Here is a 17,147-nt window from a genome sequence, read left to right on the forward strand (position 1 = left end):
GGGACCCCGTCCGGCGCCCCATACTACAGTATGTACTACTAAAAGTGCACAATTTCAGAACTTGATGATCCTGTATGGGCAAGCGAACAGTATCAGAGTAATTGAAGAGAAGTATCAGCCAAAAGAATATAGCACTGGTGACCTATTTTATTTGGAAGAGAAAAAGAGAAAGACAGCTCTACCTAATGTAATAGCTTACATTGTAAGGTGGAGGGGTGTGAAAATGTGTTACACCTTTCTTTCGGGATACATGGTGTATGCCAGACGAAGAATTAGAGAAGTAACAATTGGAGATGAACCAGGGCAGCCATGAGAAGACAGAATTTTGGAGACCAAGGCAGAAACCTACAGGATAAGTATGGATAGATGAAGTGTGTAATAAAGTTATACTTTGTTTGTGTGGGTGTCAGTTCTTTCGGTATTGGATCTGTAGTAGGACTACAAGTCCCAGCGGGCCCCATAATGGCATGCATGCTGAGACTTGTGGTTCTCCAAGTTCGTGCATGCAGGGGAGGCTTGCTGGGTCTTGTAGTTCTACTAAAAACCCAATACTTATGTTTAATTTTTTTTTAACCATTTATTTTACACCAGGGGCACTGGGGACAGCCTTGGGCTTCAGTCTGGGCTGTAGCTGCCCTGGAGATGGGGGGACCCCTTTATTTGGGGGTCCCCACTCCCCCAGGGACCCAGACAGGGCTGAACAGCCACAGAGGTAATTCTTTGGTCAGCGGACCCCACGCCACATTTCTTTTTTTTTCTACACAGAGAAGCCAGTGAGAACCATACAGGCTTCATGCTCATGCGTATTTGGCTGCCAGGGAAACTCAGCAGCCAAATACGAATTACTTTACAATCGGAAAATACGAATCCTGAGAATATTGTAGTTTAGTAAATTAGTTGTATTCTCAGTACGTATCTTCGGCCCAATTACGGCTGATCCCAGTTGTACCCATTTGTACACAGGATCGGCCATAATCGGGGATCTTAGTAAATTTCACCCTTTAAAACTACATTGCTCAAAAAAATAAAGGGAACACTAACATAACAAGTCCTAGATCTGAATGAATGAAATATTCTTTTTAAATACTTTGTTCTTTACATTTTTGCTGACAACAAAATCGCACAAAAACTATCAATGAAAAACAAATTTATTAACCCATGGAGATCTGGATTTGGAGTCACACTCAAAATTAAAGTGGATAAACACACTACAGGCTGATCCAACTTTGATGTAACGTCCTTAAAACAAATCAATATGAGGCTCAGTAGTGTGTGTGGCCTCCATGTGCCTGTATGACCTCCCTACAATGCCTGGGTATGCTCCTGATGAGGTGGACTAAAGCATCCGCCAACTTCTGGACAGTCTGTGGTGCAATATCACGTTGTGATGGAGCGAGACATGATCCCAGATGTGCTCAATTAGATTCAGGTCTGGGGAACGGGCGGGCCAGTCCATAGCATCAATGCCTTCGTCTTGCAGGAACTGCTGACACATTCCAGTCACACAAGGTCTAGCATTGTCTTGCATTAGGAGGATCCCAGGGCCAACTGCACAAGAATTTGGTCTCACAAGGGATCTGAGGATCTCATCTCGCTACCTAATGGCAGTCAGGCTACCTCTGGTGAGCACATGGAGGACTTTGCGGCCCCCCACACCATTACTGACCCACTGCCAAACCGGTCATGCCGGATGTGGCAGGCAGCAGAACATTCTCCTTGGCGTCTCCAGACTCTGTCACGTCTGTCATGTGCTCAGTGTGAACCTGCGTTCATCTGTGAAGAGCACAGGGCGCCAGTGGCGAATTTACCAATCTTGGTGTTCTCTGGCAAATGTCAAACATCCTGCACGGTGTTGGGCTGTAAGCACAACCTCCACCTGTGGATGTCAGGCCCTCATACCACCTCATGGAGTCTGTTTCTGACTGTTTGAGTAGACACATGCACATTTGTGGCCTGCTGGATGTCATTTTACAGGGCTCTGGCAGTGGTCCTCCTGTTCCTCCTTGCACAAAGGCGGATGTAGCAGTCCTGCTGCTGGGTTGTTGCCCTCCTACACAGATGCGTAGGGAGGGGGAGCCACCGAAGCTCATGCTCCAGGCGCCGATTGGTGGAATGGCACCACCGGCCCGCCCCCCCCCCCCCCCCTCCGCAAATGATCCCTGCAATTATATAATCTTCTGCTGACCGATACCCTTCAGCGGAAGGCTGCTTCCTGTCTCTGTAGTCTATGCAGAGACTGGAACACGAGCAGTGTCAGGGACTGAGGAGGGGGACTGACTGCCTGGCAGGGAGATCGTCACACAGAGGACGAGACTGCAGCATCACAGCCAATGCGCCTCCTTCCTCCGCCAGGGCAGTCCGTCTGATACTGCCAACTGCAAGGTGATCGCTATGCACTTGAAGTGCTTCCTGCCCTGAAAGGGTTAAGGTACTGTCTCCCTCCCTCCTCTCTCCTTATCTGTACACCTCTCCAGCCCTTGTTTTATGCTTTATTGGGCTCCGCTCTTAGAGGTCGAGGGTTAAGTTATTTACGAATACCTCTGTGCCCTGTAGCCATCTCCCAGACAACTGCACAGACGTAGCTCCTGCACAAGCCAGGCACAGAGGGAGTGGGGTCTGAAAGTTTAGATAACAGCAGTGGCGTAACTACTGTAAGGCAGCCCCAGCAGCCGCTTGGGGGAGGAAGCAGCAGTGGGGTCTGTGTGGGCGCCGGCACCCACTCGACGCACCGACATGCTGCTGCCTGCTGCTGCCCACTGACCATGTGCGGCCATGGCAGAGATGACAAATCCCCCCACTGATTCAATTGACTGTACACAGAGTCAGCTAGTGGCTACTGTGTACAGTATGAGCAAATGGATGGGAATGCTAGGACAGCCTGGGATGCGTCGGAGCCAAGGGAATTAGCAGTGTCTGCTGGTCTCTCTTCCTCTCTCCTGCTTCATCTTCTCCGTTATGCATGTGACGTCATCACATCACACGCTGGGGAAACATGTTGGAGGAACCTGGAGGGGGGGGCACCACAAACTTTTTGGCAGGGGGGAGCAAAATTTATAGTTATGCCACTGGATAACAGATATGCTAAACTGCAGCCTGATCTTACCAGAGTTAGCAGCCAGCAGCACTTAGGTATGATGTCCTCTCTCTTCCCCTTGCAACACTATACCCTCAGTCTCTCTGCAAGTAACTTGCTACACTCCCTCCTCCCTGGCTGCAGCAGTGTCACTCCCCAAGCGCTTGCTGTAGCCTAGGGAGGAGGCTGACTGCTGCTGGCTGCTGCCCTGCTGTGCCTCCTGCCCTCCTCAGTTTGGTGGATTTTAGTTTTTAAGTAAAGTCTTATGGAGCACTTTTTTTTGTCTTGATTTGGGTGATGAAGCTGGCACCTCTGGAGGGGAAGGGGAGAATGTGTGTTCCTGCCCTATGTTCCCTCCTTCTAAGGGGGGTTGTGCTGTCTCTACCCTATTCTCCCCCCTTCTAAGGGGAGTTGTTATGTTACTGCCCTCTACATCACCCCCTTCCCCCTGTGTAGACTGTCTCGAAGATTCCTGCAGCTGTATAGATGGTAGTAGTACAGCTGTTGGAGCCGGCTGCATCAGGATTTTGCTCTCCCCCTGGCAATGAGCAATTTCAGTCCCCCTTGGCATTGAGCATGAAGCCCCCCATGGCATCGAGCATGGAGACCCTTGGCATTGAGCATGTAGCTAAGTGGCACTTATGTGTCAAATGTGAAATAGGCATTATGGTTTGTTATATAATATGTAATGGGTATCAGGTGTGGCCTTATTTGTAATTGGCATTACGGCATGTGGCTTTATGTGTAATGGGTATGACAAAGTTCCCAAAAATATGCAATGGCAATTACGGTGTGTGGTATGATAGGCCGTGCCCCCTTTTCACCATGCAAGAGCCCCGCCTACTATAAATTGGGGGGGGGGGGGGGCGCAAAACATGCCCTTGATCCGGGCACCATGGCACCTAGCTACACCACTGCTCCTACAGAATGCTCCACATCTCCTGATGTACTGGCCGTTCTCCTGGTAGCGCCTCCATGCTTTGGACACTACGCTGACAGACACAGCAAACCTTCTTGCCACAGCTCGCATTGATGTGCCATCCTGGATGAGCTGCACTAACAAAACCACTTGGGTGGGTTGTAGACTACGTGTCATGCTACCGCTAGAGTGAAAGCACCGCCAGCTTTCAAAAGTCACCAAAACATCAGCCAGAAAGCATAGGAGCTGAGAAGTGGTCTGTGGTCACCACCTGCAGAACAACTCCTTTATTGGGGGTGTCTCGCTAATTGACAATAATTTCCACCTGTTGTCTATTCCATTTGAACAATAGCATGCAAAATTGATTGTCAATCAGTGTTGCTTCCTAAGTGGACAGTTTGATTTCACAGAAGTGTGTTTGACTTGGAGTTACATTGTGTTGTTTAAGTGTTCCCTTTATTTTTTGAGCAGTGTATAATATAATCAGTGTGTCCAAGAAATACATATGTTCTGGGTTTTTTGGCCTTCAGAAAACTCCTTTTGATATAGTTTTTAGAACGATATAGGACAGGGACGGCCAAAAGGTAGATCGCGATCGATAGTGTTGCTCCCGCCGGTAGATCGCGATCAATTAGAGTGTCTCATGCAAGCTGAAGCCTCTGAGAGGTTCTCAGAGGCTTCAGCGTTCCCACTGATGCAGTGCGGGGGTGGCATCATGACGTCGCCTGCGCACCACAAGTGAAGAGCAGATGCCGGAAGCAAAGTAGCAGTGATGGGGAGATCACAGCAGCAGTGGGACTTAGGAGCTGGGAGCCCTCAGTGTCAGTGTGGACTCTCGGCAGCAGCGACGGGGAGATCAAAACAGCGGTGGGACTTGGGAGCCCTCTGTCAGTGTGGACTCTTGTGGGCAGCGAGGAGGCTCAGTAGGCACTACATGTGGGGTGGGGGGTGTGATGATTGTATACATGTTGATGTATTACATGGATATAATGCCATACTAGTTATTCTTAATATAATATATATTGTGCTATAAACATATGCTATCCCCACAGGGGACATTGTCTGAGTGATGAACAATTCCCAGCAGTCTCTGCAACTGTAGAAGAGGTCAGGAGTTGGTCACATGACCAGGGTCAGGGGAGACAGTTGAGAGGGAGCAACAGTTGGGCAGTGCAGTCTGTGAGGGGAAGATGGAGAGTCTCCGTGGAGAGGGGCAGTAAGTAGGAGTGAGCCCGGCAGCAGCCGTAAGGGAGAGAGGGGTGTGGTGAGTACGGAGCCAGCCCCAAAGCAGTATAGTGCAGCCCTGGACCAGCCCACACAAGTAGGAGCCAGTTCCAGCGGCCTCTATAGAAATGCTGACTGACAGATCTGGAACAGAACTACAGCAAGGGGGAGTAGTGAGTGCTAACCAGCCCCACAGCATCTGAGTAACGCCCCAGAACAGCCTATCTTCCCTACCACGATATAGAAAGAGAGAGAGGCATACCTAAGTAGCTACACTGAGCCTGCGGAGATTAGACAGAGTGAAATACAGTGAGACAGAGAGTGTAAGAGACTATAAGGCATTCAGCGGCAAATACACTTTCCTTCAAGAATGTTTATGTACCAAAGCAGTAATATCGCTACCATCATCCCACAGCACATTTATTACAGTGAGGAAATCAAAGTACCTTTTACATAAGTTGTATACAGGCACTTTAGACAGTAAAGTGCTATCATCTTCTCGCCTAATAGTATTGAATTATTGAGGGCAGCTCAGACTTGTTTGTCATCACCCTCATGCCAAGCCAGCAAAGTCATAGGGCGGTATTCAATGACCTGAATCGCTGGTCACAGCGATTCAGGTATCACATTCGCCAGTCAATCGCCGGTTTTTTGACGGCGATTCGCCACGCGTAGGGATTCGTCTGAAGTCGCCGGGACTAGCTGTGTCACCCTATTCAACGTGGCTGAGAATCGCCGCCCCCAACGGCGATTCTCAGCCAATCCAGCGTATCTGGTGACTGGGTGGAGGGCGGGTGTATATATTCCCGCTCTTCCATCTAATATATAAGTGACTTCCCTGCTGCGCAGCTCTGCTATTAGCTTTCAGCAGGGGTGGAGTGAGTTGCTGCAGCTAATAGTTCTCCCTGAACACGTGCAGAGAGCAGAGAGCAGAGAGCAGAGAGCAGAGCCTGGAGCCTGGAGCCTGGAGCCTGGAGCGTGGAGCGTGGAGTGGAGTGCATATTTTCTTTTGCAGGTGAGTATTGTGATGTGTTTGTACTGCAATGCTATGGGGCTTTGTTGTATGGGGTGGGTGAGTGTTTGTTTGTTTGCAGTATGTGTGCCCCCCTGTTTTTTGGGGGGGTTTTAAACTTTTTTTTGCTTGAGTGTTTTATTTTTTTTTTTATTACTGTGCTTGGTGCAATGTGCAGCCATGCTGCATGCTTGTTTGGGGTGCTGGAGTGTTGTGGTGGGTGCCCTTCATGCTTTGGGCGTGGTCGTGAGTCCCCATTTTAAAATGACTGCAGCCAAAAAAAAAGAAAAAAAAAAAAAAAAAACCTGCAGCCATTTTAAAATGGGGGCCCTGGGTCACGAACATAGCATGTCGGGATCCCCCCCACTACACCCCAGCATCCCTGACAAGCATGCCTGCACCTTGCACCCCTCTTGGGTTCGCCTCGCCCCTAAGTGTCATTTTCTCAAAATTGCCTGTTTGGGGTTTTTTTAAGTGTGGATCATGTGTGGGTGCCATGTGCGGCCATGCTGCATGCTTGTTTGGGGTGCTGGAGTGTTGTGGTGGGTGCCCTTCATGCTTTGGGCGTGGTCGTGAGTCCCCATTTTAAAATGACTGCAGCCAAAAAAAAAGGAAAAAAAAAAAAAAAAAACCTGCAGCCATTTTAAAATGGGGGCCCTGGGTCACGAACATAGCATGTCGGGATCCCCCCCACTACACCCCAGCATCCCTGACAAGCATGCCTGCACCTTGCACCCCTCTTGGGTTCGCCTCGCCCCTAAGTGTCATTTTCTCAAAATTGCCTGTTTGGGGTTTTTTTAAGTGTGGATCATGTGTGGGTGCCATGTGCGGCCATGCTGCATGCTTGTTTGGGGTGCTGGAGTGTTGTGGTGGGTGCCCTTCATGCTTTGGGCGTGGTCGTGAGTCCCCATTTTAAAATGACTGCAGCCAAAAAAAAAGAAAAAAAAAAAAAAAAAAACCTGCAGCCATTTTAAAATGGGGGCCCTGGGTCACGAACATAGCATGTCGGGATCCCCCCCACTACACCCCAGCATCCCTGACAAGCATGCCTGCACCTTGCACCCCACTTGGGTTCGCCTCGCCCCTAAGTGTCATTTTCACAAAATTGCCTGTTTGGGGTTTTTTTAAGTGTGGATCATGTGTGGGTGCCATGTGCGGCCATGCTGCATGCTTGTTTGGGGTGCTGGAGTGTTGTGGTGGGTGCCCTTCATGCTTTGGGCGTGGTCGTGAGTCCCCATTTTAAAATGACTGCTGCCAAAAAAAAAGGAAAAAAAAAAAAAAAACCTGCAGCCATTTTAAAATGGGGGCCCTGGGTCACGAACATAGCATGTCGGGATCCCCCCCACTACACCCCAGCATCCCTGACAAGCATGCCTGCACCTTGCACCCCACTTGGGTTCGCCTCGCCCCTAAGTGTCATTTTCTCAAAATTGCCTGTTTGGGGTTTTTTTTAAGTGTGGATCATGTGTGGGTGCCATGTGCGGCCATGCTGCACGCTTGTTTGGGGTGCTGGAGTGTTGTGGTGGGTGCCCTTCATGCTTTGGGCGTGGTCGTGAGTCCCCATTTTAAAATGACTGCTGCCAAAAAAAAAGGAAAAAAAAAAAAAAAACCTGCAGCCATTTTAAAATGGGGGCCCTGGGTCACGAACATAGCATGTCGGGATCCCCCCCACTACACCCCAGCATCCCTGACAAGCATGCCTGCACCTTGCACCCCACTTGGGTTCGCCTCGCCCCTAAGTGTCATTTTCTCAAAATTGCCTGTTTGGGGTTTTTTTTAAGTGTGGATCATGTGTGGGTGCCATGTGCGGCCATGCTGCACGCTTGTTTGGGGTGCTGGAGTGTTGTGGTGGGTGCCCTTCATGCTTTGGGCGTGGTCGTGAGTCCCCATTTTAAAATGACTGCTGCCAAAAAAAAAGGAAAAAAAAAAAAAAAACCTGCAGCCATTTTAAAATGGGGGCCCTGGGTCACGAACATAGCATGTCGGGATCCCCCCCACTACACCCCAGCATCCCTGACAAGCATGCCTGCACCTTGCACCCCACTTGGGTTCGCCTCGCCCCTAAGTGTCATTTTCTCAAAATTGCCTGTTTGGGGTTTTTTTAAGTGTGGATCATGTGTGGGTGCCATGTGCGTCCATGCTGCACGCTTGTTTGGGGTGCTGGAGTGTTGTGGTGGGTGCCCTTCATGCTTTGGGCGTGGTCGTGAGTCCCCATTTTAAAATGACTGCAGCCAAAAAAAAGGAAAAAAAAAAAAAAAACCTGCAGCCATTTTAAAATGGGGGCCCTGGGTCACGAACATAGCATGTCGGGATCCCCCCCACTACACCCCAGCATCCCTGACAAGCATGCCTGCACCTTGCACCCCACTTGGGTTCGCCTCGCACCTAAGTGTCATTTTCTCAAAATTGCCTGTTTGGGGTTTTTTTTAAGTGTGGATCATGTGTGGGTGCCATGTGCGGCCATGCTGCACGCTTGTTTGGGGTGCTGGAGTGTTGTGGTGGGTGCCCTTCATGCTTTGGGCGTGGTCGTGAGTCCCCATTTTAAAATGACTGCAGCCAAAAAAAACGGAAAAAAAAAAAAAAAACCTGCAGCCATTTTAAAATGGGTGCCCTGGGTCACGAACATAGCATGTCGGGATCCCCCCCACTACACCCCAGCATCCCTGACAAGCATGCCTGCACCTTGCACCCCTCTTGGGTTCGCCTCGCCCCTAAGTGTCATTTTCACAAAATTTTCTTAAGGTAGGTTAATTGCACAGTAAAGGTAAAAAAATGTAAATTAATATTGCTATATCTGTGTTTATATTCCACAGGAATGTCTCATCGGACAAGGACCGTGGAACCCCTTTCCCCTCTTCTTTCTATTTCAGGTGAGACGAGTCCAGTGGAGATGACTACAAGGGAGGAAGATGGTGATAGGATATCCACAAGTAACCCTGGCCGGCCGGTGCAGGACGACATGGAGCATGGAGATCGAGAAGGAACACCTCAATCAAGACAAACAACTAAAAGGAGAAGGACACAGGTAACTTCTTTAAAACTTGATGAATAGACAGGTTTCGCAACAACGCACTAGCGCGTATTTTACCCTAAAAGTGGGCGCCGGGACCCATTAAACAGTGGCCACCGGACGCCGATGACTGTAGGTTTTATATATTTTGCTGCTGCTGCGCATCACGAACCCTGCATGAGAGCAGGTTAACTTTTCAAACTCTGCATCCTAAGTCCACTCTGCTGTTGAGAGCAGTGGGGAGGGGTGGGGGGTGGGGACAGGATAGGATGCTGTAACAGCCGCTCTCAGCAGAGTAGATCTGCGCACTGTCAGGGTGGCGGGGTAAAGGATGATGCAAATGTGACTTAGATCAGCGTGTCAGCTGGTCCAGTCCCCCGCCGCGTTGATAGCCTGCTCACCTACTCTGCTGCCCCCCCCCCTTGGCAACCAGTGTGAAGATCCCGGGATCATGCAGCAGCGCAGCGCGACTTAAGCCTCACGCAGAGCCCCGGGGTCACTCCTAGTTCCAAAGATTGCACAGGAATAAACAATAGCAAAGATACCAAAGTATTACCTTTATTTTACACACGGGTTCTACATGTAAAATCAGCATTTAAAGTCTATATACATTATATACAGAAAGGTCATCAGTATTATTCACGTTATCAGAACCTTACCATGTTATCCTTCAGATTAACATCAGATGGCCAGGACACGCTAGTCCACAACTCCCAGCGCTGACGCTCGGACACTTCTCTGCCTCTCTCTCCCTGCAAACACCCACTTAAATCCCAAAGGCACCCCTCTCCACCACCCTCTGGAATTTTTAACCCTTCCTATGCTGGGTGCGGTTGCATGATATATAAAGAGGCCCTTTGATCCCAGAACCAAAAAATATACACAAACTAAACAGATTCTAATCTAAGCTTTTGGTCGCTTCTAGCCGGACCATTTGACTCTAGATATACAGTTATATTCTTTAGGTATTAAGCATTCGGGAAGACTGCCATAATTAACTTCATTGTAGCAAATCCCTTATTCATGCTACCATCACAGTTTACTAACAACATAACCAGGAGGCAGTGACGTAACCACGGGCAACGCTTATCCTCCCAGTTTCTCTTGTGTTCATAAAACGCTCTTCTTGCCTTCATATGCATATGTAGCAGTATGGGATACAGTATACAAAGCTTAGGGAACATATTACAGCCATTTACATAACATGAGGGAATATTTCCCTCCAGTAGCACACATACTCATCCTAATTGAATAACCTGTTTGGATTATTCAGTATAACATCCTATTATTGTCCGACATACAGCCCTGTGATGTCCCCTATATACAGCAGTCTGGGGAACCCAGCTCAGATATGAATACAGTCCGTGATAATTTCCGGTTATCGCCGGCATTTTGCAGTTCTCTTTGCTGAAACGCAGAAAGATGCAGGCGAACAACATATGACGGAAAGGGGCGTGGCCAAATACTTAATACATCATGAAGTTAATGTTTAATATATGCTAAATCTATGTGTAATTTTGCTGACACTGTTTGTTTTTTAAAGGCTACAGACAGAACACTGGACGAACAACCCAGTGGTTCTGGGGTCCAACCACCCGTAGCGAGAAAGAAACCTGGCAGGAAAAAAAAGGTTCCCCTAGACCAACTTGCCGAGGGAGAAGAAGAGAGCATCCCGTTCACTACTGCAGAAAGCAACGTGCTGGTTGAAATGGTCCACAAGTTCTATGACCAACTGTGTGGACAAAGAAGACAGGAAACGAGCGGTAGAGAGCGTAAAAGAATATGGGCCTCGATTGCAGAGAAGGTTCATTGTTTTTTTTTTATTAAAATAAATCCATTTAAAAAAGTGCATTATTTGATTGTTTATAATGTGATGTTTTGCATCTTAGATTACAGCAGTGAGTGGCAACGTCAGGTCGATCGACAAATGCCACAAACGATACAATGATTGTCGACGGCACACAAAACGGAAGATGGGCCAAGTCAGGCAACATCTAATTGGGACTGGAGGCGGACCACCATTACAAGTTTCATGGCAGCCGTGGGAACGAGCCATCCAGGAACACATGAATCCAATCATGGTGGAAGGTGTTCCAGGCTCTGTGGAGTCCAATGTCCGCAGAGCAGAAGTGTTGAATGCTCTGGAAGCGCAAATTCCACCTGCGCAACGAAGAAGACGGAAGACAACACCTGCAGAAACAGCACCTTCGCAAACTCAGGAGCAGGGTAATTATTTGTACTACTTTGCTCTCTCTAAAATTATATTGCAATGTTCTAAAATGTATATTCTCATTTCAACAGTTGTCGTTGCTGAAGATCGGACAGAAGACACCCATGTAAGCCAACCGGCTGAAGAACCGTCAACACAGGAAGAGACCATCACCCTTGATCTGTACTCGATCAGTCAGTTTGAATCGTCCATTCAAACAGAAGACACCTCTCAAGGATTTGAAGACAGCAGCTTGCAAACCCCACTGGGTGAAGAAGGATCTACAGCAAGTGGAGGATTGGCCCATCAGCTTCCAAGTTATCATCATTCCATCCAGGACATCGAGGAAGCGTCTGAAGATGAGGAGGAGGTGGATCCCACCAGACCACCACTGATGGATTGTAAGCTTTTGCCATTTGTTTGTAACCTTGTGGGTTTTTTTTATTTTTTTAAAGATTACAAATGTGTGAAATTGATAAAATTTATTTATCTTGTCCTTTTTTTTTATAGCCGGAATGCAGCTCGTGGAGGACATCCAGAGAGAACAGGCTCCAACGCGCGTCCATAGAGTCCGGCAATTGGCATCTGAAATAGAAGATCATCAGAACCAGTACCGGATCATGATGGAGCAGAGGATGACAGCCATGGAGAAGCATCTTGAAACACTGGCCACAACGATGTCCGACATCGAGCGAAGACGCCAGGAGGATTGGGCCGAAATAGAGCGAAGACGGCATGAAGACTGGGTGGAATCCGAACGCAGACGTCGAGAGGATAACCAGGTGATGATGACCGGGATCTACAAGTTGGTTGAGAATGCAGCGTGTCAACAGGAGACCCTGAGACAAATTTCCACCTGCCAGACACAAATTGCGGCAAGCTGCATGATGATCGCCAGTTCCCTGCAGCGGAGATACAATCCGGACAACGTGGGACAACCAGCGAGAGCCACCCCTTCACCGTGGATGCCACCATCTTCATCAAGTCGGCATCAGGAGCCTGCGCATCTCCAAACATCGTGGGCTGGATCTTCTCAGGCATACCAAGGCTACGCTGGAATGTATCCACCTCCTCCACCCTCCAGCCAAAGACCAAGGACGCCACCACATCGCACATCTCCTGCTCGAGCTTCAACCGCCCAAAGGCCGGGACCGGCGGAGGAGGACCCTGCACAGTGAACACGGTCGTATATTTCCATTTATTTTACATGTTGTTTGTTTTTATGTTAATATACAAAGCTTTCTTATCTCCTACTTTCAGTTTGTCTTTTCTTATGATTATTTAACCCTTGCAAATTTTTTCTACAGCTGTGTTCACTAAGGAGTTGGGCGTAACAGTTATGCAATGCATGCGCGTGCATGCATTGATAATTGTTGGGAAATGATGAAAGCTCCTTACATATGGTGGATGTAATAATGGGCCATAAAAAGAGCAATCTGATCCCACATTTCTACCCTTGTAATGCAACCTTTAAACCATTTGTTAATATTTATCAAAATTACACCCAGTGCAAACACCTTTTTTTTTTGTTTTCATTTTTTCAGGGTGCAGTGCATTGGAAATTGATTTTGAACTCCTAAAATCCAAAACGGGGAGAATGCCAAAGCTACATACCTATTGGTGAGTAATACCCAAGTGCACCCTCTAATCTATCTTGTCCCCAAATCTTGTCCCTTGTGCTAACGCCCAGACCAGGCGCATTTGAAGTGTGGCTGGCTTGTGCGTTACCACAACGCTTACTCTGCATCCGGTGCCCACAACTTGCAAGTCACATCTTGTCCCTTGTGCTAACGCCCAGACCAGGCGCATTTGAAGTGTGGCTGGCTTGTGCGTTACCACAACGCTTACTCTGCATCCGGTGCCCACAACTTGCAAGTCACATCTTGTCCCTTGTGCTAACGCCCAGACCAGGCGCATTTGAAGTGTGGCTGGCTTGTGCGTTACCACAACGCTTACTCTGCATCCGGTGCCCACATCCGGTGCCCACAACTTGCAAGTCACATCTTGTCCCTTGTGCTAACGCACAGACCAGGCGCATTTGAAGTGTGGCTGGCTTGTGCGTTACCACAACGCTTACTCTGCATCCGGTGCCCACAACTTGCAAGTCACATCTTGTCCCTTGTGCTAACGCCCAGACCAGGCGCATTTGAAGTGTGGCTGGCTTGTGCGTTACCACAACGCTTACTCTGCATCCGGTGCCCACATCCGGTGCCCACAACTTGCAAGTCACATCTTGTCCCTTGTGCTAACGCCCAGACCAGGCGCATTTGAAGTGTGGCTGGCTTGTGCGTTACCACAACGCTTACTCTGCATCCGGTGCCCACAACTTGCAAGTCACATCTTGTCCCTTGTGCTAACGCCCAGACCAGGCGCATTTGAAGTGTGGCTGGCTTGTGCGTTACCACAACGCTTACTCTGCATCCGGTGCCCACATCCGGTGCCCACAACTTGCAAGTCACATCTTGTCCCTTGTGCTAACGCACAGACCAGGCGCATTTGAAGTGTGGCTGGCTTGTGCGTTACCACAACGCTTACTCTGCATCCGGTGCCCACAACTTGCAAGTCACATCTTGTCCCTTGTGCTAACGCCCAGACCAGGCGCATTTGAAGTGTGGCTGGCTTGTGCGTTACCACAACGCTTACTCTGCATCCGGTGCCCACATCCGGTGCCCACAACTTGCAAGTCACATCTTGTCCCTTGTGCTAACGCACAGACCAGGCGCATTTGAAGTGTGGCTGGCTTGTGCGTTACCACAACGCTTACTCTGCATCCGGTGCCCACAACTTGCAAGTCACATCTTGTCCCTTGTGCTAACGCCCAGACCAGGCGCATTTGAAGTGTGGCTGGCTTGTGCGTTACCACAACGCTTACTCTGCATCCGGTGCCCACATCCGGTGCCCACAACTTGCAAGTCACATCTTGTCCCTTGTGCTAACGCACAGACCAGGCGCATTTGAAGTGTGGCTGGCTTGTGCGTTACCACAACGCTTACTCTGCATCCGGTGCCCACAACTTGCAAGTCACATCTTGTCCCTTGTGCTAACGCACAGACCAGGCGCATTTGAAGTGTGGCTGGCTTGTGCGTTACCACAACGCTTACTCTGCATCCGGTGCCCACATCCGGTGCCCACAACTTGCAAGTCACATCTTGTCCCTTGTGCTAACGCACAGACCAGGCGCATTTGAAGTGTGGCTGGCTTGTGCGTTACCACAACGCTTACTCTGCATCCGGTGCCCACAACTTGCAAGTCACATCTTGTCCCTTGTGCTAACGCCCAGACCAGGCGCATTTGAAGTGTGGCTGGCTTGTGCGTTACCACAACGCTTACTCTGCATCCGGTGCCCACATCCGGTGCCCACAACTTGCAAGTCACATCTTGTCCCTTGTGCTAACGCACAGACCAGGCGCATTTGAAGTGTGGCTGGCTTGTGCGTTACCACAACGCTTACTCTGCATCCGGTGCCCACAACTTGCAAGTCACATCTTGTCCCTTGTGCTAACGCACAGACCAGGCGCATTTGAAGTGTGGCTGGCTTGTGCGTTACCACAACGCTTACTCTGCATCCGGTGCCCACATCCGGTGCCCACAACTTGCAAGTCACATCTTGTCCCTTGTGCTAACGCACAGACCAGGCGCATTTGAAGTGTGGCTGGCTTGTGCGTTACCACAACCCTTACTCTGCATCCGGTGCCCACAACTTGCAAGTCACATCTTGTCCCTTGTGCTAACGCCCAGACCAGGCGCATTTGAAGTGTGGCTGGCTTGTGCGTTACCACAACGCTTACTCTGCATCCGGTGCCCACAGCTTGCAACTCACATCTTTTCCCAAATAGGTTTTTGATACCAATTTCAAAACTTTGCTCTCCTTTTTTGCAGGTTATACCGACGGTAAGGATGAAGAATTGACACCGGGAAAGTCTTTACCATGGTATTAATTTATTTCGGAATTTAACATGTGAAAAAAAGTTAAATAAAGTTTTTCAAATATATTGACTGCTTTCTTGCTTCTGAATGTTATTAAAAAGGTATCAGATGAGTATTAATCCATTTTTTCGGTTGTGAACCATTTTCTTTTGAAACGCCTGAAAAAAATGATAAAGGGTCAGTGTCAGATAAATATTAAGGTTTTTTTTTTATTTTACATGCATACAAGCTAGGAGTTTCCAGATTGGTGCCGGTTTACACCAAGTACTTTTTGGGTTTATATTTCACTGATACTCCTATTTCTAAGCTTTTCCTTAAATATGTCATTCTTGCCAAATACACCTAAATAGATTTCTGAAGGTGTCTCAGTGAAATATTGGGAGCAATCCCCGCCATCTCATAACAGTAGTGATTGATCCAAAAAGCGAATTTCTGGGCCTATTACAGGGTGATAGTTTCAGAAAGCAAATGATTTTGGGAGAGTGTTCCCATAGCTTAGATAACTTAGATTTGACCATATAATTGATTGATTTATCACTATTTTCAATAGTTTAAAAACTCTACCAAAATCAAACACAAACTCAAGCTAGCTATATTCCATTTGACATGAACTGGTTTCATGGACGAGAGGTGAATAAACATGTAAAATTTATTGATGAGAAACAACATTACTTAACACCTTGCACGCACATGACAGGTACAGCCTTTGGTCCTGCAGGTCTTTTTCACTTTAGGGGTTCACCCGCTGGAGACTTCCCCGTCCAGAGACCAGCAAAAGAAACTGCAAAGAAGAAAGAAGGGGTTAATGATCGGTGACTGTCTCCTATAGCCTCCCACCACCAGTCCCCCACGTAGTTCCATACTCACCCCAGATTTGGTTTTAATGAATGTGCTCGCACATGACAGGTACAGCCTTTGGTCCTGCAGGTCTTTTTCACTTTAGGGGTTCACCCGCTGGAGACTTCCCCGTCCAGAGACCAGCAAAAGAAACTGCAAAGAAGAAAGAAGGGGTTAATGATCGGTGACTGTCTCCTATAGCCTCCCACCACCAGTCCCCCACGTAGTTCCATACTCACCCCAGATTTGGTTTTAATGAATGTGCTCGCACATGACAGGTACAGCCTTTGGTCCTGCAGGTCTTTTTCACTTTAGGGGTTCACCCGCTGGAGACTTCCCCGTCCAGAGACCAGCAAAAGAAACTGCAAAGAAGAAAGAAGGGGTTAATGATCGGTGACTGTCTCCTATAGCCTCCCACCACCAGTCCCCCACGTAGTTCCATACTCACCCCAGATTTGGTTTTAATGAATGTGCTCGCACATGACAGGTACAGCCTTTGGTCCTGCAGGTCCTGTACACTTTAGGGGTTCACCCGCTGGAGACTTCCCCGTCCAGAGACCAGCAAAAGAAACTGCAAATCCCGCTGCTTGTAGGTCCCTCCAGAAATTATCAAGCAGGAATAGGCTGCGGAAAATAAAAAGGGGTTAGTGACACCTCACAGGGCCCGAACCCTCCCCTCCTTCCCCCAGCTGGAGCGATACTCACCGGGTAACTGCACAGTAGCCCAAGGGAAAGGCATCACGCACCCACACCTGCCAGCAGCCCTCACACATCAGGGGTTCATCCGCTGCACACAGGATCCAGCTGCTTGTAGGTCCCTCCAGAAATTATCAAGCAGGAATAGGCTGTGGAAAATAAAAAGGGGTTAGTGACACCTCACAGGGCCCGAACCCTCCCCTCCTTCCCCCAGCTGGAGCGATACTCACCGGGTAACTG

The 17,147-nt window shown here is 48.7% G+C and overlaps 1 protein-coding gene across 3 annotated transcripts; it reads left to right on the forward strand.

Annotated features, from left to right (window-relative positions):
- Nucleotides 1–5,799: 5,799 nt before the first annotated feature.
- Nucleotides 5,800–15,395, forward strand: LOC146042671 (uncharacterized). Of its 3 annotated transcripts, none has more exons than XM_083162789.1 (6): nt 5,800–6,231; nt 9,042–9,253; nt 10,782–11,042; nt 11,128–11,848; nt 11,958–13,067; nt 15,327–15,395. In XM_083162789.1, exons 2-5 carry the CDS (start codon nt 9,044–9,046, stop codon nt 12,623–12,625), a joined length of 1,860 nt encoding a protein of 619 aa, XP_083018915.1. In that variant the 5' UTR covers nt 5,800–6,231; nt 9,042–9,043; the 3' UTR covers nt 12,626–13,067; nt 15,327–15,395. The 3 variants fall into 3 exon arrangements, with proteins under 3 accessions (XP_083018915.1, XP_083018914.1, XP_083018916.1); XM_083162790.1 differs by lacking the exon at nt 5,800–6,231 and having other exon boundaries at nt 8,941–9,253; nt 11,128–11,464; nt 11,540–11,848; XM_083162788.1 differs by lacking the exons at nt 5,800–6,231; nt 15,327–15,395 and having other exon boundaries at nt 8,940–9,253; nt 11,958–13,169.
- Nucleotides 15,396–17,147: the final 1,752 nt, after the last annotated feature.

Source organism: Crinia signifera, chromosome 19 (genome assembly GCF_055691185.1).
Source record: "Crinia signifera chromosome 19, ASM5569118v1, whole genome shotgun sequence".
Classification (NCBI taxonomy): Eukaryota; Metazoa; Chordata; class Amphibia; order Anura; family Myobatrachidae; genus Crinia; species Crinia signifera.

What these genes read in the sequence shown, in the direction of transcription:
- LOC146042671 (XM_083162789.1), top strand. Translation starts at nt 9,044, where the DNA reads ATGTCTCATCGGACAAGGACCGTGGAACCCCTTTCCCCTCTTCTTTCT. An exon ending in CTAAAAGGAGAAGGACACAG is followed by an intron (nt 9,254 to 10,781) that starts GTAACTTCTTTA and finishes TGTTTTTTAAAG; the next exon opens with GCTACAGACAGAACACTGGA. An exon ending in CAGACCACCACTGATGGATT is followed by an intron (nt 11,849 to 11,957) that starts GTAAGCTTTTGC and finishes TTTTTTTTATAG; the next exon opens with CCGGAATGCAGCTCGTGGAG.